General features: G+C 45.4%; 1 protein-coding gene across 2 annotated transcripts in view; it reads right to left on the bottom strand.

The window, feature by feature from the left end:
• The window catches only part of LUZP1 (leucine zipper protein 1), a 45,710-nt gene that overhangs the window by 5,962 nt on the left and 15,288 nt on the right, over positions 1-24,460 (bottom strand). For both annotated transcript variants that reach the window (XM_027444061.3, XM_005029033.6), the window contains exons 2-3: positions 6,822-10,070; positions 738-902 (exon numbers count right to left, since the gene is read on the bottom strand). In XM_027444061.3, the coding sequence (XP_027299862.1) occupies positions 738-902; positions 6,822-9,965 (3,309 nt within the window). In that variant the 5' untranslated portion in view covers positions 9,966-10,070. The remainder of the gene's footprint in view (positions 1-737; positions 903-6,821; positions 10,071-24,460) is intronic.

Below are 24,460 nucleotides of genomic sequence, written 5' to 3'. Positions count from 1 at the left end.
CCCTCCATATTTTGTTAAAATAAATTAGGATCCGCACTACCAATCCACTGAGCTCAGTACAGCTGCACAGCTGAAGAAAAAAATGCCAGGAGTAATTTCAGTCTTTCATACAGTCTTTTGTGGCTGTGCACCTAGGACTGAAAGTCCATCTGGACCACTGCCTCCTCCAAAGGTAGCTCCTTGTGAAGAGGCTGGGATATGCATGCTCTTCATTTTTCTAGGAAAAAGTCATGATAGCCATAAGCTAGGCCATTTTCCACTTCTTTGTGTGGCCAGAAATGTGTGCTCGGCAGTCAGAGCAGCAGGTATGTAGCAGCAAACAAGCACCCTAGTGGTACAGCAGCAAGCTGAAGGAAGCAAGTCCATGGCTGATTTTGTCTCCCCACATCATCTCTGGTTGTGTCCAATATAAAACAGGTGGCTGGGGATGACTAGGTGTAGTGGCTTTTATTCCATGGAGGATGCCTTTAGCCATAGAGATAGTTAAAATTAATTTAATATAGAAAAATAAGTTGTTTTTTTTTGTTTTCTTACCAGTATAGGAAATACTAGTAATTTACTAAAGTGATGCAGACACTCCACCTCTGCGAAGCACTAATCTAAGACTGGATTTCTCCTGAGAGGTTTATCCTCATTTGGGCAAGCAGTTCACTGAGTTATGTTACTGACAGGTCAGTTCAGATGTTGGCTTCTGGCCTTCTAATTCTCTTTTATACATGGTCCTTGAATTTGCATACCTGTTCTTCTGATTGGAGACTCAGTGGTGGGTAGGGGTTGGAATCAGCATCCTGCAGTTCCAGCTTGGTGGCTGGCCTTTTCCCTGGTGTGTCAACCTGTGAAAGGTACTCAGAAGAGCCGAACTGTTTTCTTCTGGAACTGGGCACAAAATCTTTGTTTTCATCCTGTGGGAAGAAAAATAAGAGGACTTGGAATTGGGGGCTATAGCAAGGTCTGGAATAGCTCCAGGTTCCTGGTCCCAGGTTTGCAGCGTGAGGTTCTGGTTTGAGTACTTTTGGCAAGGAGGGTGCCCAGGCCACCCAACCAAATCTAGGAAGTCTTCCCATATATGCTCACAGAGAATTTTTTTAATCCATCCAATACTTAATATCATAAAGTTCTGGGTGCTGAGTCCTCTGTCCAGCTGTGAGCCTTTAGTGCTTGTGATTGATCCATGAAACTCAGGACTCAATCTCTTAAAAATATTAACTCTAAATGTTATCTACCATGGGTGGGAGATGACCAGTAACCTGAATCTTTTATTTTCTTGGCAATGAGGATGTGATGTGGTATTTTCCTACACTGTTTTCCCAGTATAGGCATCTGAACAGTACTTTCAAACTCACTAATGGTTTCTTGAATGTCTGCCAGGACCTCTATGGGATGGTCAGGCTGGCCACCCACCATGTGTCAGAGTGCCTCCTCAGACTGTACCACAGCTGGGTTGGTGTGGCTCAGCACAAGAGGCAATTGCATTATGAGAAAAATCAGCTGTACACTGACAAGGATCTTGGAAGCTGCTCTGAACAGATAGTAACACCAATGCCTCACACCCTAGAATTCACACAGAACACACTCAAGTCCTTGGACAAAATTACTGAGGTATAAAAAAAGAAGGAAAGAAATATGTAATATGCAATAGTAGTATGGCATGATTGGTTGCTTGAGTTGGAAGCTGATGTGGAGTCAGCAAGGATACAATGGTGATGGGTGCACCTTCTCTTAATCCTTGAGCAGAGGGGAGAAGAGAGCAAGCATCCCTGGATACTGTCAGGGAGGTTCCCATGAGACCTCCACCCCCCATGAGGTACATATGAAGAAAAGCCTACCTTTAGGTTTTTAATCTAACATCTGTGGCACACCACCCAACTCCAAGGCAGTCACATTAATATCACAGCCATGAAGAAAAAAAAAAAAAAAAAGCACATATCTTGCACAGTTGCTGGCTTAATAACAATTGCCTGTTATTAACCTTTGCACTGTCAGACACTGCAAATTTTCAGCAAATATCATGCCAGAGAAATACTTATTTAATTATCTGAAACACAGACCATCAGAATGACTGAAGTGCTGCATCTTCTCGTCTTTCATGAAAGCCTAAAGAAACTGCCTGTAAGCACTAGAGGGAGCAAGTCCTCAAGATGCAACATTAATCCGTCAGTGCTTACAGCTGATCCTACAGCACCTATCCAAAGCAGAGCTCCGAAGAGCTTCTGTAGTGCAGTGTTGCTCAAAGCTGAGCTTGTGTAGCTTGTTTGCTTACATCAGCAATAAAACAAACCGAAGGTTTAATTTACACCTTGTGCCTGGCATCTCCTTACAAGAATTATTTCCATGTGCTCAGTTTGGATCTGACCCAAAAGACACGATGAGAGGCAGGGGCTAAGCCTCCTGCTCTGCTGCAGCAAACAATCAGACACAATGAGTGTCTCACACAGAAAGACAGAACAATGTATTTTGACAAAACCAGAACCAACCCTGTGTTTTTAAAATAGGATTTTTAAGGCGATCCGAGACTGACTAGTGGAGCTGGAGTAGGGGTGGGAGGGTGGGTGGTGATGTGACAGTGATGTCTTTACAGGAAAGCTGAATATGGAAAGCTGCTCCCAGTGTTAGTTACCACTGAACAGTGCTGAGTCTTCCACCAATGAAATAGCAACATCTTTATCAGAAACAAAGATCCCATCAGACTACTTGTGATATAAATCTCCAGATATCCTTCAAAGGCAAATTTTTTTATTTTTTTATTTTTTTTGTTAAGGGCATAAACAATATTTTGAACTGCCCAAAAACAAATAAATGAAATTTGGATTGCTCTGGTATATCTGTGTATCTCCAGTCTTTCAGGGTAACTTCACGCTGCTCATTTACAAGCTATTAATATACTTACTTTATGACCATGAATTGAGAATACTGACTACATGGTATCTGGGTGATTTTATTTTTAGGTAAGATGCAGAGAGGGACATAGCACAACATAGAGTTGAAGCTGGCTGTGTCTGTGAGAGAAAATAAAAAGGGTTTTTTTAGATATGTGAATGGAAAAAGGAGAACTAAAGAATACATAGGGCCGCTCCTTGATAGGGAAGGTCTTCTCACAGACGATGACATAGGCAAAGCAGAGATGCTTAATGCCTTCTTTGCCTCTGTCTTCAATGCCGATGATGGGCTTCGGGACCCAGGGTGCCCTGAGCTGGAGGACCGGGACGGTGGGGATGACAAACTCCCAACCGACCCTGAACGTGTGCGGGATTTGCTACTCCACCTGGATCCCTACAAGTCCATGGGTCCGGATGGGATTCATCCCCGGGTGCTGAAAGAGCTGGCGGACGTCATCGCGGAACCTCTCTCAATTATTTTTCAACGATCCTGGGAGTCTGGAGAGGTCCCGGTAGACTGGAAGCTGGCAAATGTTGTGCCGATTTTCAAGAAGGGTCAGAAAGAAGACCCTAGCAATTACAGGCCTGTCAGTCTCATGTCAGTGCCTGGTAAAATCATGGAGAAGATGGTTCTCGAAAGTATTGAGGCGCACCTGGGGGACAAAGCAGTCATTGGTCCCAGCCAGCATGGGTTTGTGAAGGGCAGGTCCTGCCTAACTAACCTGATTTCCTTTTATGATAAGATCACCCGTATGGTGGACCAAGGGAAACCAGCTGATGTGATTTTTTTGGACTTCAGCAAGGCTTTTGACACGGTTTCCCATAGGATCCTACTGGACAAAATGTCCACCATACAGCTAAATAAAAACATCATACGATGGGTGAGCAATTGGCTAACGGGCAGGGCCCAAAGGGTTATGGTGAATGGGGCTGCATCAGGCTGGTGGGCGGTCACCAGTGGGGTCCCTCGAGGCTCCATTTTAGGGCCGGTACTTTTCAATATTTTTACAAACGATCTGGATGTAGGAATAGAAGGTATTTTGAGCAAGTTTGCTGATGACACCAAACTTGGAGGAGTTGTGGACTCGAATGAGGGTGGAAAGGCCTTGCAGAGGGATCTGGATAGGTTGGAGAGCTGGGCGATCGCCAACCGCATGAAGTTCAATAAGAGCAAGTGCCGGGTCCTGCACCTGGGACGGGGAAACCCTGGCTGCACGTACCGACTGGGCGATGAGACGCTGGAGAGCAGCCTAGAAGAGAGGGATCTGGTGGTCGTGGTAGACAGCAAGCTGAATATGAGCCAGCAGTGTGCCCTGGCAGCCAGGAGGGCCAACCGTATCCATCAAGCACGGCATCGCTAGTAGGTCGAGGGAGGTGATTGTCCCGCTCTACTCTGCGCTGGTGCGGCCTCACCTTGAGTACTGTGTGCAGTTCTGGGCACCACAGTATAAAAAGGACATGAAACTGTTGGAGAATGTCCAGAGGAGGGCTACGAAGATGGTGAAAGGCCTGGAGGGGAAGACGTACGAGGAACGGCTGAGGGCACTGGGCCTGTTCAGCCTGGAGAAGAGAAGGCTGAGGGGAGACCTCATCGCAGTCTACAACTTCCTCGTAAGGGGGTGTCGAGAGGCAGGAGACCCTTTCTCCATTAACACCAGCGACAGGACCCGTGGGAACGGGGTTAAGCTGAGGCAGGGGAAGTTTAGGCTTGACATCAGGAGGAAGTTCTTCACAGAGAGAGTGGTTGCACACTGGAACAGGCTCCCCAGGGAAGTGGTCACTGCACCGAGCCTGACTGAATTTAAGAAGAGATTGGACTGTGCGCTTAGTCACATGGTCTGAACTTTTGGGTAGACCTGTGCGGTGTCAGGAGTTGGACTTGATGATCCTTAAGGGTCCCTTCCAACTCAGGATATTCTATGATTCTATGATTCTATGATTCAAAAGCCCTGCGTGAACTAACCACACGTCTGCTTTCCTGCCTACCTGTCACTCCACATATGGCCAAGGATGGAAGCCAGCTAGTTCATCAAAGATACTCAGACACATAGAGGTCAGGACGTCAGGACGTTCTCTGTAAGGTACACTTCAGCTGCTGTCATAGGCATGCTTCATAGCAAGCAAATTTGAGCTAACTGACCTTGAGACCACCTGCAGACTGTACTGCAGACCTACACTCAGTCCTGGATGTACTTCTAGGGGAAATATGGGAGAAAAATATGCAAACGCCTGAAGTTTCACTTTTCTGGGAACTGTTCCTTAGCTAGCATGGTAGCCCATGGACACCCACATCATTGCCTACCCAAGTTGTGCTTTTTTTTTGCATAAACTGTTTTGCAAAAACTGTTTGGGTAGCACTACACCGAACTACCATTCTCAGAAGAATGTTAAACAGGACAGTCAGATCTTCTGAGAGGAAAGGATCGTCTGTTCTCAGCTAAGCTGTTTGGCCAACAAGACAGATGTCTTCTCACCTTCTCTGTGGGGCTCCATGACTAGCTGCATGATAGCCCAGCTGCAAGGAAAGGCCTCTTCAGATGCAAGACTCATGTTTGTGGGTACCATGAATTCAAGCTCCTGGGCCAGTGGTAGGCCCAGGGCTGGCTCTCCCATTTCCTAAGCAACGTTATGCAAAAAGAGACTGTCAGTTCTGCCTGGATTTATGGAAGAGAAGTACAGACTGCCTGTAACACACCAGTGACCATGGCCAGGGAGAATATTGTCACTTGGACTCTCATAGCTACAGTTGTAACAGATGTAGGATTGCACAGACCTTTCTCCCTATGATATCCATTCAAGCACATTGCCTGGGTGATCCCATTCCTCACTGTCCCCTTCAATACAGGAAATTTAGGTTTTTCACTGAGGTTTATGAATGCCAGCAATCATGCCTGATGCATTCTTAGTGTCCAAACACAGCTGGAAAGCCAACTTGCACATTTTAATTCTAGGCAATAGACTCTACAGAGCAAATGCAATGGTGCAAAGTGTTCTGTGCCCTTCATTGCCAGAGAAGTGGAATGATTTTGTACATCGGTACCATCTCACCTTTGTCAATGCCACAGTCATCTGGTTGTGAATTTGTCCCCTCTGTCAACAGTCCTATCAGATTACTCACCTAGGCTCCCCTAGGTGGCTGGAAATGGAGGTGGCTGCTTAGATCAGCTTTAAGTAAAGAGCAGAGGCAGCAGGTGCAGTGAGAAACAGCACATGGTTTAAAAGACTGGAGGGCCACTTGGTGCCAGTGGGTGGATTTAAAATATGCTAGTGTCTGCAAATCTATTGGCAAGTGCATCTCACCAGCTACTCTCTGCCCCCACTCAGGCAGACTCTTCATTAGTAGCACCCAAAAGAACAGGAAAGAAGGAAAGCCATCCCTGCGGCTCTCACTTTTCAGATGGTATAGTGATACAGACCAAGGAGGTAGCAACCCTCCCATGTAACCAGCCATCACTGGTCTGTTTAAGAGATGTCCAGGAAGCATTTCCAGACCAGAGTTCAGAAGTGGGCTCTGGTTTTGCATGCAGGAAATCATGCAGCCCTTACCAAACAGAGCTAAAGCTATCCTGAAGCACAACACTATGAAAGTCTCGTTTGCCTCGTTTTCTGGTGGTTCTCCAAGCTGACTGTGCCATGCAAAGCCACTCTGAAAAACTTATCATATCCTACATACGCTGTGACTGTATCTTCTCCAATCTTAGAAAGACCAAATAGATTTCAGTTTGTAATTATTCACATAGCATTAAAAGATCAGTGCAAGTGGATCTAATTTCAAGAAATCTAGCTTTCTTTACACATACTTTTTACAAGATACTCCACTGAGCTTGACAGGAGTTGCAAGAGGGCAGGAAATAAGCTGTAAGAATTCCAAATCAGGTGTCCTACAACTAACAGATAACTTTAAAACAAGTTGAAAGGCAAGAGTGCTTAATGTAACACACTTACAGGTAATGTACTTTGGTGCCATGTAGAAGCCACTGTAGGATCACTGGTGTAGCTCCTGCGCGTTAGCAGTTCTGGTGCGCTTAAGTTACTTTTGGTCCTTCGGGACCCCAGTTCAGGGGCATTCCAGGAATTAGTTGTGGCACTGGTTCTTGCTGAGGTCTGCTCCAAGGAGTTTGTTCGTGTACTGTTCCCTTCCATTTCGGAGAGGTCTACTGAGGATGTGCACTTGTTTGTAGTACTGGAAGCTGCATTTTTCTCTATTTTTATTTGAGAGTCCTCCACAGAATGTAAGCCTTGTCTTGTTCTCCATGAACTTCTCAGAGTCACATGTTTTGTTTCAGATGAAACTGTATCTGAAGAGCCATGGCTCTTTAGGCTGATTGTCTCTGAAGGCAATTCACTGTTCTTCTCTGAGAGTTCAGTAGTCTTTATTACAATGCTGCTTCTGGAGACCACTGTTTCTGCTCTACCTCTCAGAGCCACCTCTCCAATTCTGTCATCCTCAGATAATTTCAGAGCACTTCTATTAACTGATACCTCGACAGGTGGGGAGAGACTGTTAGTTATTGGTGAGGGTTCATTCAGAGCAACTCTGATGTTGCTGGTGCTAACATGCTTCTCCTTTCCTGCTATGTCTGCAGTGGGCCTTGGAGCTGCTGGCTCAGAGGGGAAGATCGTGATGCTGCTTGTCATCTTATTTGTTACCGTTTTAAAACTGGACTTCTGTTTTTCTGACTCTGCCTCAGATGTAGTCCCTCCCATGACTGCCTTCATGTCCTTTTCAACAATTGCAGGTTTAATGATGGCTTTTGACCTCAGAGCTTCTCTTGGGCTGAACGGCCTTCTGGATTTAAATCCTCCAGTGCTGGCATCTGATGGTTTTATACACTTGGTGGAATCTTCATCATGTACAGTGTTTTTGTCATTTTCAAAGATAGATGCTCTAAAAACTCCCCTGGAATTGGAGAACTGCTTGGAATTAGCTTTCTTCCTTGTCTCAAAATCTGACTGAGTGTTTGTTTTTTTGCTTCTTCCTGTTTCTTCATCTGAATTAAGTTTGTCATGACTACTCTGGACAGTTTTGGAGTCTGTTTTTAAGCCAGCATTTACATGATCTGTTGCTGAAGTTGAAGGCTGCTCTGTATCTTCTTTATCAGGACCTGTAAGAATCCGTAGAACGTCTTCTTGACTCCTTGAGTGATGTGAACGCTTTGTTGGTGAAGGTTTTGCATTTTCAAGTGACATGTCTGTGAATTCTCTTTCCTGGGAGATTGTTGCTCTTTTAGCCCTTCCCTCTAAGGGTTGCTTGTGTGATGCGGCAAAGGTGTTCATTGCTTCTGTTTTAGTGCCAATGCAATCTGATGCCAATGCGTGGGAGGAGAGGTGGTACCTGTATGCTGATGCCATTCCATTGGAAGAGGAATAATTACCCCTGGGGAGCACTGTGTCCCCCAGGAAGTCACTAACTTCTGCCTGGCTTGTTTTTAGCTTCTCAGCTAAAGAAGCCACTAATTCACCTTTGCTCAACTTGTCATCCCGTATGTCAGTGCTGGTTTGGCAGTTGCCCCGGAGCACCTGAGATGTCTTTTCAGCCTTGGATCTCAGGCCTGTGTCACCAACAGGTTTAGAAGGTGTTTTCCAAGATTTCTGCTCATGTGCAGCAGGAGGGTATCGACTGAGGACAGATGGCTGCTCCTTTGATCTCTTCACCTCATTCTGCATGATGGAGGCTTCCTTCTGACCAGATGAAAAAGTGGAAAATGAAGATTTCTCTTCCAGTCTTTTCATATCTGTTGCAGCAGCATCCACACTGGATGCTTTTCCTGCTTTTCTGTTCATTAAACTCGGACTGGGTACCTGCTTACCACCATGGCTGTAGCTGTCATTACTGAAGGAGAAATCTCTGTTCTTTACTCTTTCCCGGCGCTGCTGAGGTGAAACCTCCCTTGGCTTGTGCTTGGTGGCTGCTAAATCTGTTGCAACACCTCTGTATTTAGGTCTGTCATGTTTTCCCCTGCTAGAAAAGCTCGTATCTTCATTTTCAACCTCTCCATTTTCCAGATCTTTCTGTTTCTTTATTTGCATTTTTATTTCTTCTAACTGACCAGTTAAGAGTTTGTTTTTATTCTGCTCACTCAAGTAACTGTCTTGCAGGTCATTGTTTTTGGCTCTTACTTTTTTCAATTCTTCTTCTAAAGATTCAAAATGTTTGATCTGAGTTTTAAGTTTCTCAATTTCTTGTGTGAGATCTTTCACTTTATTGTCTTCCTGATTTTTATTCTTTTGGTTTTCTGATTTATTCCTGGTTTCATTTTCTACATGTTTTAGGTAATCCACACTTCCCTTCCTTCTGGTCTCTTTAGAAGGCAATGCAGAAGTCAAATCATCTTCAATTCTCAAATCATTTCTGTCAAGGAGATTATTTGATGACCTTTCTAGCAAGTTGGATGCATTTCTAGTTTGATCTGCCCTATTTAGTTTATTGTTTTGTTCTAGTTTCTGTGTTAGCTCCTGGATTATTTTCTCATTTTGCTTTTCTCTTTCATTAAAATGTTTTCTTTCACTGATAAAGGTTAGTGCTAAAGATTTCAATTTCTCTAACTCACCCGTTAAGCTTTGCTCAGTTTTATCCAGCCTGTCTTCAGATGCTTCAAGTTCTTTAACTTTCACTCGAAGTACTTCTAATTCTGTAGATATCTTTTTGGTCAAATTCTTTTCTTCATTGAGGCTAAGACACAGCTGTGTGCAGTCATTCTTGCTCCTACCAAAGGCCTCCTCCAGTTTCTCCAGCTCTGCCATTCTCCTCTGCAGGTGTTCAATTTCTGACTTCAGTTCTCGGGTGAGGCTCTCTTCCTCTTGAAGTTTTTCTTTCATTAACCGGCAAAGCTCTTCAGCTTTCTTAATTTCTTCATCCTTGCCTTCAATCTTTAGCACTCTTTTCCGTAGGGCTTCAATGTCAGCTAGCATGCTGGAATTGCTGCCTTCTGCCTGGATAACTTTGTCCTGGAGGTCAAGTAGCTCATCCTCTGCTTTCTGGAGATTTTTGGTTGCTTCCTCCAGTTCATCAAGGCGACGACTAAGACTCTGCAATTTGAATCGTAGATGCCGATTTGAGGTCTCCTTATAACCTGTAAATTCTGCCATGTTTACTTTTTATTCCTTTTAGGTAGAAGTTTTGCTCAGTCTGTGTGCTTAACACTTTGTGTATTCCTGTTATGCTATACTTTCTTTGGAGACAGGCAACTCACCCTACAAGAAAAAACACTTAAAATGAGTAGGGAAGCTCAGAATATACGTATTATATATGTGATATGCATATAGATACATATACAAATATTTATATGTTTTTTTTTTTAATTAAACATGTTTCTCAGTGCTAAATTAGGAAAAAATAAACTGTAAAGAAGCACAGAATTTCCAGAAATAGCCTGTTACCAATAGCTGATGAAGGAAGTGTCCTCTGCTGTCTGCACAGGCAATGCTTGCTTACCCTGCAGCCCCCACAGCCAGGGTCAGCAGTTGATATAAGCCTGCCTTTACACAGGCTCCTGGGTCAGGCACATGCAGGAGCCAGGTCCCTACACAGGCATGTACCCATGCAACTAACAACTCTCATCTCAGCCATTCATGTCTTCTGAAGACTCCTTACAGATGGAGACTCGTGGACTATAAATAAGACCTGGAAACCAGAAAATACAGACCCCCAGACATTCAGTGGCTGCCAGCAAGTTGGGCTGGAAGGCTGAGCAGGCAGTTCTCAGTGCATGCAGGTCCCCCCCACTAGTTGTGCATAGCCTTGATTCACAGAGATGAGGGAAGTGAGAAGCTCCCTCATGTCTCTGCTAAGGGACTGCTGCCTGCAGCTTGCCTGGCTGCTCCAGCAAGAAACAGGGAGCTCCAGCGTACTGGTGAAGGCTGAGAGGTGCTGCCAGCCAGCACTGCCCATCACTTCCAGCATTTCTCCTGAAGCTGACATTACTTGGCATCAGACTTTACCCAGGTTGTAATTATGTCCCAAGGACACCGTACCAATGGAGTTTCAAGTTTCTCCTCTCCTGTTTCAAAAGCTGTCAGTGCCATCAACTGTCATCCATTCACCCACCCAATAGAGGAGCAGTTGCAAATACTCATGCTTCTATTCCTTGTTGCCACTGATGATGAGCAGCAATTACAATATATGGGCAAGCTCCAACACACTAAATGTAGCTCTCTTCCCAGGTTGGAGATGGCAGGGCTTTTTTCACATGGCCTTTCTGTGCTCAGCATGGGGTAGCCAGGATGGAGGTGGGAGGATAAGATATCCTCCTCTGGTTCTCAACATCAGCATTGCCCTGTCCTGGGCTTCAGGTACATCCCACTCATGCAGTGAGTGTGCAAAGGCTAATGCAAGCATTTGGAAGGGGAGGTGACTGCAGCTCTTTGACCTGTGCCCTTGCTCAGGCTGTCTGTCTTGAAGCAGGATATGGCCTCCAGCATTTCTGTCAGAGCTCTCTGCAGAGGAAACACTCAGGAGTTTCCTGTTTCACAGTGCCACGAGGTGAACAGCAGGATGTGGGGAGGAGACAGTGCTGGCAAAGGAGACTGCTGTGCCCCAGCACAAAGCCTTTGATCAAAGGTGATTCATTTCCTGATGGCAAAGGGGACTGCAGTGCAAACAAGCACCAGTGGCACACACCAGGCAATTGCCATGCACATCAGGCACCCAGAGTGCACATCAGACACCCACAGCATGCATCAGGCACCCGCTGTGCATACCAGGAACCCTGTGGTCCCTCTTCTGCGGGATAACTCTCCCCAACATATTTGCTCAGTCTCATGCACACCAGGAAGCTGAAAGAAGCACTGTAAAGAGCAAATGAACAGGAGCCTTGAGCCCCCTGTATGTACTGGGGTGTCTGGACTTGGCTGTACATGTGTCCACTCCCTCACTGTGGTGGTCACATCCCACGCCTGAGCCACCCTCCCTTGCGCTGCCTACAGATCATAAAGGCCACATAGGCCACAGCCCTGCTGAGTGGCCAACACCTTTGGCTGCAAATAGGAAAGGCTGTTCGATCCCAGGCAGGATCCCATCAAGAAACGTCACCAGAATGTCACAAGAAAGGGCAAAGCAACTTTGCAGCACCATGAAAAACAACACTGTTCCCAGCGTGCCATGGAGAAGGGAGTTAATGGTTAACTCAGCATCAGGCACTGGTCAGGAAGCACAATCAGGCCCAGCCTTCAGTAACAGCAGCTGCGTTTCAGACTGGCTGTCAGGATGCAATCCTGCAGGAGCTTCATATGGGCTCAAACGTGGGACTCTCTGCAGTGCTTGTACGCAGCACTGACTTTCAGACCACCGCTCTTGCAGGTTGCTTCTGCAGAAATCGGCAGGTGAGGGCTGTGTGCTGCCTGTGAGCACTGCTCCAGCCTGGGGAACAGTTCTGATTTCCCAGGGCTCCTCACCATGGAAAGATCACAGTGGCTTTGCAAGCTCTGTCAGTGAGACTGGCCTCACAATCCCCGTCTTAAGAAAAGGTGGAAAATGAAGGCAGGTGCACAGAGGGGTCAGGGAGCTGGATCTCCCTCTCCTCCCTCTTATTCTATTCCTGCAGCATCAGCTGTCATCTAGGTAGAGTAGAATCTCTCCTCTCACACCCTTGGGGTTCTTAGGAAGCTGCATCACAAAGGGCAGTAGTGGCTCAAGTTCAGTGAGCTACTGTTTGCAAAGAGAGGCCCTTGCCCTCAAAGACAGGGGACTTCTGAGAAGATATTATCTCCCTGGGCACTGACCTGGCATGGTCTGATGGAATCTACAACAGGAAGAAAAGGGGTTATGGGCACAGATCCCTGGGAAGGGATGCACTATTGCAGGTAAACCACCCTTAAACTAACTTGTTGTTCCAACAAATCACCCTAACAAAGTTGGTTCCTGCAGATTTGGGACCATGAGTAGGTAATTATCTGCCCTTCTGTCTGTACCTGGTAATGCTTGGTGAAGAGCTTGGCAGGAATTAAGAGTCAAGAATTAGACCCTCACACTACACTGTCAGAGCCCATGGGTCACAAAGAGCAGGAGAGGGATGTTGAGACACTATCCCAAGAGTCATTGATGCCAGAGGCTGCTCAGAATCCCAGAGGAGAACCTGATTTCTAAAGAAAATTCCAAATCTTTGAATGAAACTGAAAATTGAACTCAGTAATTAATTTTGAAAATGGTGAGGGAATGGTAGATCCCGTGGCAGAAGAATCCCAGAAGGATTCAAGGATTCAAGGTCAAAGGGACATTCTAAGATGTTGCCTTCCCCAAAAACCTTCTCATATGTCTGGAATTAAGTGCCCTCCCAAGACTCCACCTGCAGAGACCGCTTGTCTTTGCATCCTGTCTTCTGTGCCAAACTTACTGTTCACTCAACAGCAGCTTTGGGTCACTGGAGATCTCTCTCTCATAGGCTTCGAAGCCTCTCAACTATCTAAGTCTTCCTCTGTAGGGAGACAATAACCAGGACTTACCTCATTGCCAGAGTACTCAGAGGCAGAGCAAACAACCTGCTCTGATGGGAGCACACCTTTGATTTCTATTTAGAATTAATGGTTCCAAAATCTAAAACAAACTGTGGCAGCTGGTTCCTCTGCCCTCTGGTTAACTGTCTGTTGCATAGGGAACATTTAAACCCAACAAATTAGAGATGATGGGCCCCCAGGAGCACCTCATGTCACATAAAACTCATTTTTCCCACAGTACATCCTCACCAGAAACATTTTGTACTCCACCTGGTTTGCTCAACATCCAGACTGCCCTGATAAGTCGTCTTTTGAAGAGAGAGACCTAGTCTGCAACACCAAACAGACAGTGGGATTCTCAGTGCTTGGGAGACTCCCAAAACAATCTCAGCTGATTATGGCACCAAATATCTGCTCCTTGGGTGTTGAAACATTTTTTCTCAGAACTTTTTAGGGGTATCCTATGTCCTGTATCTCATATGATGTCACTCAAGAGTAGTTATTTTATTTATTATGTTTATTACCGCTCTGACAGGCATCAAATAGGGAACAGTTGAAAGATCTTGAAGCAAGGGATACAGGATAACTTCTAAGATAAAGACAGCCTATGATATGGTAACAAACATCTCCAGGATCTTCAGGACCCTTGAAGTCTGTAGCTAAATCAGTGATGGGCTCTGTGTGGCTTGGCAGATCACACACAACTGCCCTTTGGGGTCTCTCATAAGCAGCTTGAACTCTGCAGAAGCTGTGTGGGAACATTCCCAGCCTCACTGAGCCCCAAAAGGACATCCTTTATACTCCATCCAAACAGCCAAATTGCTGCCACACACAGGTACAGATGTTCCCCCAGCCTACAGTCGCTGAGACCTTGAGCTCCTTTTCTATCCAACCCAACCTTTCCTGTAGAAATGACTCATAACTAATGATTTCAGAAGTTAAAAAAAAAAAAAAAGACAAAAAAAACAACTCTCACATTGTGAGAACTGAGTCAAAGTTAAAGCCCTCTCTGTTGTCTTTTGCTAATATATCACAAGCCTTTTAATGTACAAATACAGTGATGGATAAACACTAAGAAAATCAACTTATTTTGGCCTTCTAAGAGAAAAGGTGGGATTTCTTCTCTGCTTTAAGTCACACTGCTACAAGGTTTATGTATCTTAGTTGGTCATATTCTCCAGACAATGGCATGGCATATTCAGAGGACATTCATTTCATTCTCAAAACAGATTCTAGAAGACCAGGTAATGTACCCTTCAACTCTCTTCATGGAAGGGCAATAAGCAGCTCAGTGATGGGAAATGAATCCCAAGTAAAGATTGATTTCTGGATATAAGAAGAATCCTAATTCATGAAGGCTCTCAGTGCAGAGTTGCACATTTCTAAACAACCAAACTTGGGACAGATCTCTTGGATGAGATTTAATTAACATACTTCACAGTCATAAATCTGCAAATTTCAGATGAAGAAAACCCATCACACCTCCCTACATCTTGTACACCTTTATGAGGGATCTGGTGCTTCGTCTAGTGCTTTTGTATTCTTTAGATGAGTTCCAAGCAGCATGCCATCCTTGGAGCAATCCCAGCCTCACAAGCCTCTTATCAATAGGGTGTTTTATTATCTTTATGCTACGCTACTTTCTTCTCTTAATATACTTTATTGTGGAGGAATCCCAAAGAACAAAGGGCTGCTATTGCCTTCCTAAGAAACACAGGCCACAGAGTTTCACCTACAAAACCCAACACTGAACCGTACAGGAGTACTCTTCAAAGTATGTGTGCAGCAAGACCTGCTTTCCCAAAGCTATTTGAAAAGCAACACGTCAAAAGATGTACTGACTCATAACACTCAAAAGGGAAGATAAGACACACATATATGTACTATGTGTTTGAGCTGTTGGTCAAGCTGTTGGTCAAACTGAGGCACAAGAGGGAAATACACAGGCAGTGGAAGCAGGGACATGTGGCCTGGCAAAAGTACAGGGATGCTGTCCAGATGTGCAGGATGGGATCAAGAAAGCCAAGGCATGGATGGAACTGAGCTTGGCAAGGGATAAGAATGGGAATGGGAAGGGATTCTAATAGGTACATTGCTCAGAAAAGAAAGGCCAAGGAGAGTTTTCCCCCACTGATGGACAAGAAGGGAGAACTAGTAGGAACAGACATGGAGAAGGCATACTCAACAACTTCTTTGCCTCAACCTTCACTGTCAGACAGGTTTCCCACCTCTCTTGTTTCCCTGAACCCATAGATGGGGGCTGAGGGAGCAAAGTCCCACCCACCGTAAGCGAAGAGTGGGTCCAAGACCACCTGATGAAACTGAACAAGCACAAGTCTATGAGCCCTGATGCCATGCATCCCAGGGTCCTGAAGGAATTGGCTGATGCAGTTGCCAAGCCTCTCTCCATCATATTTGAAAAGTCCTGGCAGTCAGGCGAACTCCCTGGTGACTGGAAAAAGGGAAACATTGCTCCCATTTTTAAAAAGGGTAGAAAAGTGGAGCCAAGGAATTACAGACCGGTGAGCACCACCTCTGTGCCTGGCAAGATCATGGAAAAGATCCTCCTGGAAGCAACGTCAAGGCACATGCAACATGAAGAGGTGATCTGAGACAGCCAGCATGGCTTCACCAAGGGTAAATCATGCCTGAGCAATCTGGTGGCCTTGTGTGATGGAGTGACTGCATCTGTTGACAAGTGACAAGGGAAGACTGATCGATGTCATCTACCTGGACTTCTGTAAGGCCTTTGACACGGTCCCACATGACATCCTGATCTCCAAGTTGGAGAGAGATGGATTTGATGGGTCGACCATTCAGTGGACAAGGAATTGGTCACAACCAGAGAGTGGTGGTCAGTTGCTCTACATCGGGGTGGAGACCGGTGATGACTAGCATTGCTCAGGGGCCTCTCCTGGGACTGGTACTGTTTATCTTTATCAACAACATAGACAGTGTGGTCAAGTGCACCCTCAGCAAGTTTGCAGATGACGCTAAGCTGAGTGGTGCAGTTGATACAACAGAAGGAAGGGATGCCATCCAAAAGGACCTGGACAAGCTGGAGAATTGGGCCCATGTGAACCTAATGAGGTTCAACAAGTCAAAGTGCAAGGTGTTGCACCTGGGTCAGGGCAATCTCAGACATGAGCACAGACTGGGAGAAGAAGTCATTGAGAGCTGCCCTACAGAGAAGGACTTGGGGGTTCTGGTGGATGAAAAGTTTGGCATCAGCCAGTTGCGCGCACTTGTGGCCCAGAAGTCCAACTGCATCCTGGGCTGAATCAAGAGGCATGGCCAGCAGGTTGAGGGAGGTGTTTGTCCCCCTTTGCTCTGCCCCTGTGAGGCCCCCCTTTGAGTCTTGCTTCTAGGTCTGGGGCCCCCCAGCATGTTGATCTGTTAGAGCAGATCTAGAGGGCCACAAAAGTGATCAAGGAGCTGGAGCACCTCTCCTATGAAGAAAGGCTGAGAGAGCTGGGGCTGTTCAGCCTGAAGAAAAGAAGGCTCTGGGGTGACCTCATTGTGGTTTTTTAGTACTTAAAGGGGGCTTATAAAAAAGATGGAGAGTGACTTTTTTCTAAATCAGGTGATGACAGGACAAGGGGGAATGTTTTTAAACAGGAAGAGAGCAGATTTAATTAGATATCTAGAAGAAATTCTTTATTATGAGGCTAGTGAGACACTGGAACAGTTTAGCCAGAGAGGTTGGGGATGCCCTATTCCTGGAGTTGTTCAAGCCAGGTTAGTTGAGGCCTCAAGCAACCTGATCTAGTGGGTGGCATCCATGCTCAGGTCAGGGGAGTTGGAACTTGGTTATCTTTGAGGTCCCTTCCAACCCAAGCCAATATGCAAATAAGCAACCAGCTGGATTTACAAGACAGCGTAGATCAAATCAACTGCAACTGAATTTAACTGACAGAATCACACCATGAAAATCTCATTCACTGCTTAATTATTTTCATAAATCTGGTCTCTGACAGATTGACATAATGATACCCCAAATGTGGGCAGTATGAAAGCATACAGAGCCATCCAAAGCAGGTAGACCTCATCCATAGAGCCAGGCTCTTGTCAGTGGTGCCCAATGCTAGGACAAGAAGCAATGGGCACAGACTGGAACACAAAAAGTTCCATCTGAACATCAGGAAATACTTTCTTATGGTGCGGGTGACTGAGCACTGGCACAGGTTACTCAGAGTTGTTGTGGGGTGTCCCTCCTTGGAGGTATTCAAAAGCCATCCGGAAATGGCCTGGGCAAGTGGCTCTAGGTGGCTCTGCTGGAGAAATAAGGTTGGACCAGATGGCCTACAGAGGTCCCTTCCAACCTAAACCATATTAAAAGTAATTCAGATGTAACTCACCTTGTTCCATTGCAAGTTTGTGCATGAGAACTTGTCCTGGAGTAAGCATCTCTCTGAATGAGAAAATTTTTACCCTTAGTGTACAAATTCCACCTTCTCTTGTTTAAATGAACTAGCTTGAATGTCTTGAAAGATACGGCTAAGAAAATCTTTGAGCCATCTGGAAGTTTAGCATTATTTAAATACATTATAATGAACAAATTATTAGTGGTGTCCCTCAGGGGCTGATAATGTTTAATGTCTTTATTAATAACCTAGATGATGAGACAGAGTGTGATCTCAGAAAGTTCATGGATGATACCAGACTGGAAGGTGGGGGGAACATGGCTGATATGCTGGAGGGCAGGGCTATTATTCAGAAGGACCTTGACGGACTGGAGAAAGGAGTGGACAGGAGCCTCAGCAAAGAGAAGTCCGAATCTTGCTCGTGAGTCAGAATGCCCTAAGCACCAGCAGAGGCTGGGGCTGCCTAGTTAGAAAGCAGTTTCACAGAAAAGGACCTGGAGGTCCTGGAGGATTAAAGTTGAACAAAGTTAGGAGTCCTTGTGTCAAAGAAGGTTACCCATAAACTGGGCTACACCAGCAAAATTGAAGCTAGCAGGTTGAGACAGGTAAACCTCCTCTCTCTTTGGTACTTGCAAAGCCACATCTGAAGTGCAGTATTGCTTTTACTGGGGCTTCCCAGTAAAAGGAAGACACAGATATACTGGGGTGAGTCCACCAGAGACCACCACAATGGCCATGGGCTGGAGCAGAGGACATGCAAGGAGACACTGAAGGGACTGGGTTTATTCAGCCCGAAGAAGAGAAGAAAAAGACATTTTACAGTTTGAAGCTGCCAGATGGGAGGATGTAGAGAAGACAGAGTATGGCTGGTTGAACAGTGAAAGGACAAGCAGCAAAGGACACAAACTGCAAGAAGGAAAATTCCAAGTGGATATTAGCACAATTTATTTTTCACCACTAGCATGGTCAAACACTGGCACAAAGTCCAAGAGAAGCTGTGGAATCTCTGTTCTTTGAAAGTACTCAAGAGTTCTACCAGACAAGGCCCTGGAACTCCCCAAGTGCTCCACAGCTGATGCGATTTATTACATACATCAGCAAATTTACTGAGGGTACACTCAATTTCACTGTCCATGTCACCAACAAAGATGTTAAATAGTGCTGGTACCAGTACTGACCCCCGAAGAAAACCACTCATCACTGATCTCCACTTGGACATTGAGCCATTGACTGAAACTCTTTGAGAGCGACCATCCAGCAAGTTCCTTACCCACCAAGAGGCCCAACCATCAAATCCATGGCTCTCCAATTTAGATACAAAGGATATCATGGGGGTCAGCATCAAATGCTTTGTATATGTCCAGGTAGATGATGTCAGTTGATCTTTCCCAATCTACCAATGTTGTAACCCCATTGCAGAAGGCCACCAGATTTGTCAGGCATGATCTGCCCTTAGTGAAATCATTTTGGCTGTCGCCAATCACCTCCTTTTCCATGTGCCTGAGCATAGTTTCCAGGATGATCTGCCCCATGATCTTGCCAGGCACAGCAGCAAGACTGACTGGGCTGTAGTTCCCCATGTCTCTTCCTTTTTAATCCTTTTTGTAAATGGAGGTTATGGCTTAGCAACTACATCTGCCAGATCTCTCTGGATCTGTCAATGTATCTCATCAGGTCCCATGGACTTGTGCAGCTTTAGGTTTCTTAGCTGGTGTTGAACCTGATCTCCTGCAGCAGGTGGTTCATAATTCTCACAGTTCCTGACTTTGCCTTCTGGGACTTGGGCTATATAGCTGGAGATCTTGCCAGTGAAGACAGGCAAAGAAGTCATTGATTACATCAGGCTTCTCTGCATCCCAGGTGACCAGATCTCCCATTTCCCTCCCAGAGAGGACACACCATTTCCCTAGTCTTACTTTTATCACCAATGTAACTATGAAAGCCTTTCTTGTGTCCCTGTCCAAATTTAATTCTAATAGGGCTTGGCTTTCCCAGCCTGATCCCTGTCTGCTTGAATAATGCCTTAGTATCCCTCCAGGATTATCTGTCCTTGCTTCCACCCTCTGCAGACCTTCTTTTTCTGCTTGAGTTTGGCTGGGCGCATCGTATTCATCTTTGCACATTGTTACCCAACTTCCTGGTGTTTTTACCCAACTTTCTCTTTGTTGGGATACCTCACTCCTGTGTTCCTGTCCCTGAATATCAACCAGCCTTCTTGGGCTCCCCTTCCATCCAGCTTTTTGTCACTTGCTTGGTGCATTACCAAGCAGATCCCTGAAGAGGGCAAAGTCTGCTCTCCTGAAGTTCAGGGTAGCGAGCTTGCTGTGCTCCCTCCTTGCTGTTCTCAGGATTCTAAACTGCACCAATGTCATGGTCTGTGCAGCCAAGGCTGCCCTTGAGCTTCACATTCCCCACCAGCTCCTCCTTGTTGGCGGGGATGAATTTAAGTTGGGCTGCAAATGAAGCTGACTTACTGGCTGTAGTGGCCAGAATTCTTTTGTACTGCTCTTCAGGTGCTCTCCTGCTGACCCATGACCTCTTTCCAGGCTCTGGACATCTATCACTGACACTGGCATCAGACTGTGAGGAGCAGGATGGATTGAGGTTCCCCTCCCCTGGCAATCCTAGCTTAAAGCCCTTTTCACCAGCCTTGCAAGCCTATCACAAAACATGCTCTTTCCCATCTCTGACAGGTGAACCCCATCAGCCAGCAGACCAGGTTTCTCAAAGTGAGTCCCATGGTGTAAGTAGCTGAACCCCTGCCTGTGGGTTTTACCAGAATTCACTATTTAAATGACTCATTCTAGTTCTACCTTTCCCCATGGATTTGCCATTTGGGCTTTCTGGTTTTCCCCATCAAGTATCTGCATTTCCTAACACTCTTCTGAATTTACATTATCAATTTTATTCTCCCCTGTTTAGCACAGATTGTCTTCCAGTGCTCTTGCAAGCCATAGTTTTGGCCAAGCCATCTTGTTAGACATTTGTGAGAATTTAGTATTCAAGACATTTACTAGAGTATTTTTACAACTCCCAATTGCTATGCTCTTAAATTTATATTTTTCTGCACACTCAGTTTTGCTCATCATTATCTACAGCTTTATGTATACATTTCTTTAGCGGCATCATTGGATATAACCTTCCGCTAGGACTATATTAACTTGCCTGCACAAAACACACAGTCATTTCACACCTGTGGGAATGGAGACAAAAAGATGGAGACTTGTGCTAGCTGAAACTCTTTATGAATCGGGAGATAACCATCTTTCCTTTCAGGCACTGTAATTAAACAACTACTACTTCAGACCTGTACAGATGATTTCTGTCAGAAGTCCTTAGGAGCATGACAGTGTTCCTCTCCAAACACACAGAAGCATCTTACTCTACATTTCCTCTTCCTTGGTTTGATTGCTTGTTGGTAATGGAGTCCCACAAACTTTAGGACATCCCCAACATGCTCATGTGCGAATGACTGTTGGCACCTACTCTCACTATCCTCTCCACTAAACCAAGATAGACATGTTGCCAGCTGTACGTCTGCTAAGTAGTAGAGGACTTTGTTATCTTGCACAAACACATTTGGTACTTAATCTATCTTTTTACTTATGCTTTGATACTGCAACAACACTCCCTCACTATGATTGGTGGAACCCAGGCCCCCCTTGGTGGCACTGCTTGACTTTTATGTTACCCATCATACACCAAGTTTTAGCCTTAGCCAATCCTAAAGACGAATGAGAATTATTAATGCTTTGGCCTACAGCCATTTTTTCCATTTATTTCTTCTCTTGAAGCTGTAGGGGTTTGCAGTAGTCTCTGGAGAACAGCACTCATCACAACCAACAGAAAGTTCATAGCTTAAAACAGTTATAATTAGAGTCAAGAATCGCAATTTGCCCCATTGCAATTGGATTCCTCAGGGTCCTCCACACTGTCAGATGCACACAGGCCGAGTTCTGCATTCCACAGCTGATGAGTGGTCTAGTTTCAGGGGAGAGACAGAGTAGGGTTATTGTCCATGCTCCTGTGGATGGGACATATACCTGATACTCCTCCCTCCTCCACCTCTCCAAATACTTAGGTAAGCTTAGATCCTCCCTGTTCTGTTTTCTGCTAAACCATTACTCAGAATACCCGTGGGAAGTGTATTTTTGCACTGATCACAATGCTGGGAGTGTTTGCGCACACCTGGGGAATGGGAGCCTTAGGCAACATAGGTCACCAGCATATGTAGTCAATAACGCTAGGAGCCCGATAGTCACTTCAGGCACAAGGACTGCCCTAGAGACATACATCAGCAAAAGCTGGGGATTCCTTTTAGCAGTCTGGCCAAACAGGTTAGGGGGGAAAATCGATTAGACCACACTCTGGCACATTTCCACCTGAAATGTAGGTTAGGTGTGTTAGTTGGAATCTGCCCTGTGTGCATAAGCATCTGTAGTTTTAATTAAAAGGTTTCTGGTGTTGTGTACATATGCAAGGGAGTGTGAACATGTCATGCTCAAAGGTGGTAATGCTACTGACAATTCATGTCTGCATCACAGTTCAACATGATGAGAGCATCAGTGGGATTTTTCTTTCCTGCCCCAGGGTGGAGCAGGCTGGGAGAAGTCTAGCATGTCATTTTCCATTTCTAAAGCAAAATTTTTCCGTCGTTTATGCAGAAAAAGGACACAGGGGTCACCAGTTGTAGCAGGTAAGAATATTGTGACCAGAGCCTTCAGTCAATTAAAGACAGAAGGAAAGAAAATGTTTCTAATTTGCTTTTGCCTTTTATGAGCTCCTTCTGGCACCCCGTTCTTGATCCCATGCAATGATACGTAGTTGTGGGAACAGGAGAAAAGTACTCCAGAAAAAAAAGTATTAAAAAAAGATATTCAGACTAAGTAAGAGCCAAAGTCCACTAAGACTGGAATGTCATTAATCCTGCACACCAGCTGCAGACATCTAACAATGTCCCAGTGCAGCTGAAGAGAGGCAGATGATGTGTTTGCTTACACAGTGGGGAAAAGGGCACCCTGGCCCCACTGAACAAAAAGGCAAAATGCCAAGTGTCTTTTAGGGATGTCTGCACTTCGGGGGATAAACTGTCTCAGAAACATCTGCATCTGCTGGGAGAGGAAATTCTAAAAGTCAGAACAAGCTAAACAATCTGGAAATGGTTTGAATATTGACTAATACAATGCTAGACTAGAGACATGAAATGAGACTACAGCCGAAAACAACCACAGCGACCACAGCATTTATGGAGACTAAAACAAAAATACCAAACAATATCTACAGCAAGTGTGGGAGACTGCAGCAGGCTCTGCAGATACAGGAGAAGATGTGGTATGTCACCAAGTCACATGGACCCTACACAGACACTCCAATCACCCACTGAATTCTTCTGTGCTGCTCTGCTCCCAGCATTGTAAGAGAATATCCTCTACACTGGGACCTGAGCTAGGAGGGCCAATCTGAAACTAGCAGAGCATAAAGCCACCCCCAGTTGCTCAGATTTAGCAGGTGCTTGGAGCAGTGCTGGGATTTGAACAGCCACCATTGCTTTACAATGCCCGGCATAGAATTTGCCTTTCTCTGCAAACCTGCCACTCTCCTTTGGCTCCACTTCCTGCTTGCCTTGCACTGAACACATTCACAAGTGAAGGCTCACTGAGACCAAGCTTGAACATTCAGTCATTAGGTATAGCATCTTCCTTCCAACAACATACGATGGTGGTTATCCCCCGCAAGAATCCGAGCTCTACAGCTGGTGATGTCCCCTCACTGGAAACAGTGGAGCAAGAAATTACCTTTGCTCTGGAGCTACTGATCAGAAATGTGGCAATACCTTTAAAGCCTCTCAACATGCTGTTCCTATCTGCCAGGTATCAAAAAATGACTTGCACATTCATCAGACAAGTTATCTCTTTTGAGAAGATCTTCATTTACCCTATGTTTAAATCTAGCAACACTTTTTTGTGGGCGGGAGAGCTGGGGATCTCGTTACATCAGAGATCTTTCTGCCTTCAAAGTTTCAAGAAAAATGTCCCAAACTGCACTCAAATCAAAGCTGAGGAAGATACTCTTCTTTGACTCAGTGTCCCATGCTGCTACTTGTCCTCAGATTTTAGTGTTATATTTGATTTCACAAACACTATGTGGGCATCGCTCCAGCAAGTCACAAACTTGGCAGCACCCTGCAGACAGCATGGGAAAAGCAGCCCTAGCTCAGTGCTTCCTCTGTGATTTTTTTTTTGCACACTGAAGTCGTCCACTTCCTTCACCCCTCCATCCTTCCCTCCTGCCTCAGCCAGGCTCAGCACTGCCAGGAATTTAGGGACTACAAATGCCACCATCACTTCTGCTCACCCCCATAACAAGTTCTGGCCTTGATGCCAGAGGTGCAGCCTGGAACTGAACCACCCACAGGCTAACTGAAAGCCAAAGGATAAACACCCTAGGAGGGCCTCACACTCTCTCTGAAGTTTCCTAACTGTCTGCCAGCTTTTTTGTTTGTTTCTGTTGTCTACTTTGTACCCAGTTGTCATTGTTTTTAATCTATAATTCTTCAGCATTGCCCCTTTCAATGAAAGAGGCTCCTCAGGGATACTTTGGTATTTATGAAGACATCCGTCCAATGTTAATAGCAGTACAAAAAAACAGAGTATTAGAAAAATAATGTAAACCAGGAGGGAAAACCACTACTCAGACTCCAGTTCTGTAGGCTTCTGTCTCACCCATCTCAGAAATGCTGTGTGTAAGGATGCTGCCCAGGTTCAGCCCCTTCAGTCTGAAACAGGGGCA

The sequence above is a fragment of the Anas platyrhynchos genome, chromosome 24 (genome assembly GCF_047663525.1).
Source record: "Anas platyrhynchos isolate ZD024472 breed Pekin duck chromosome 24, IASCAAS_PekinDuck_T2T, whole genome shotgun sequence".
Taxonomy (NCBI): domain Eukaryota; kingdom Metazoa; phylum Chordata; class Aves; order Anseriformes; family Anatidae; genus Anas; species Anas platyrhynchos.
The sequence above is the reverse complement of the archived record's forward strand: the minus strand, read 5'-3'. Positions and strand labels throughout refer to the sequence as shown.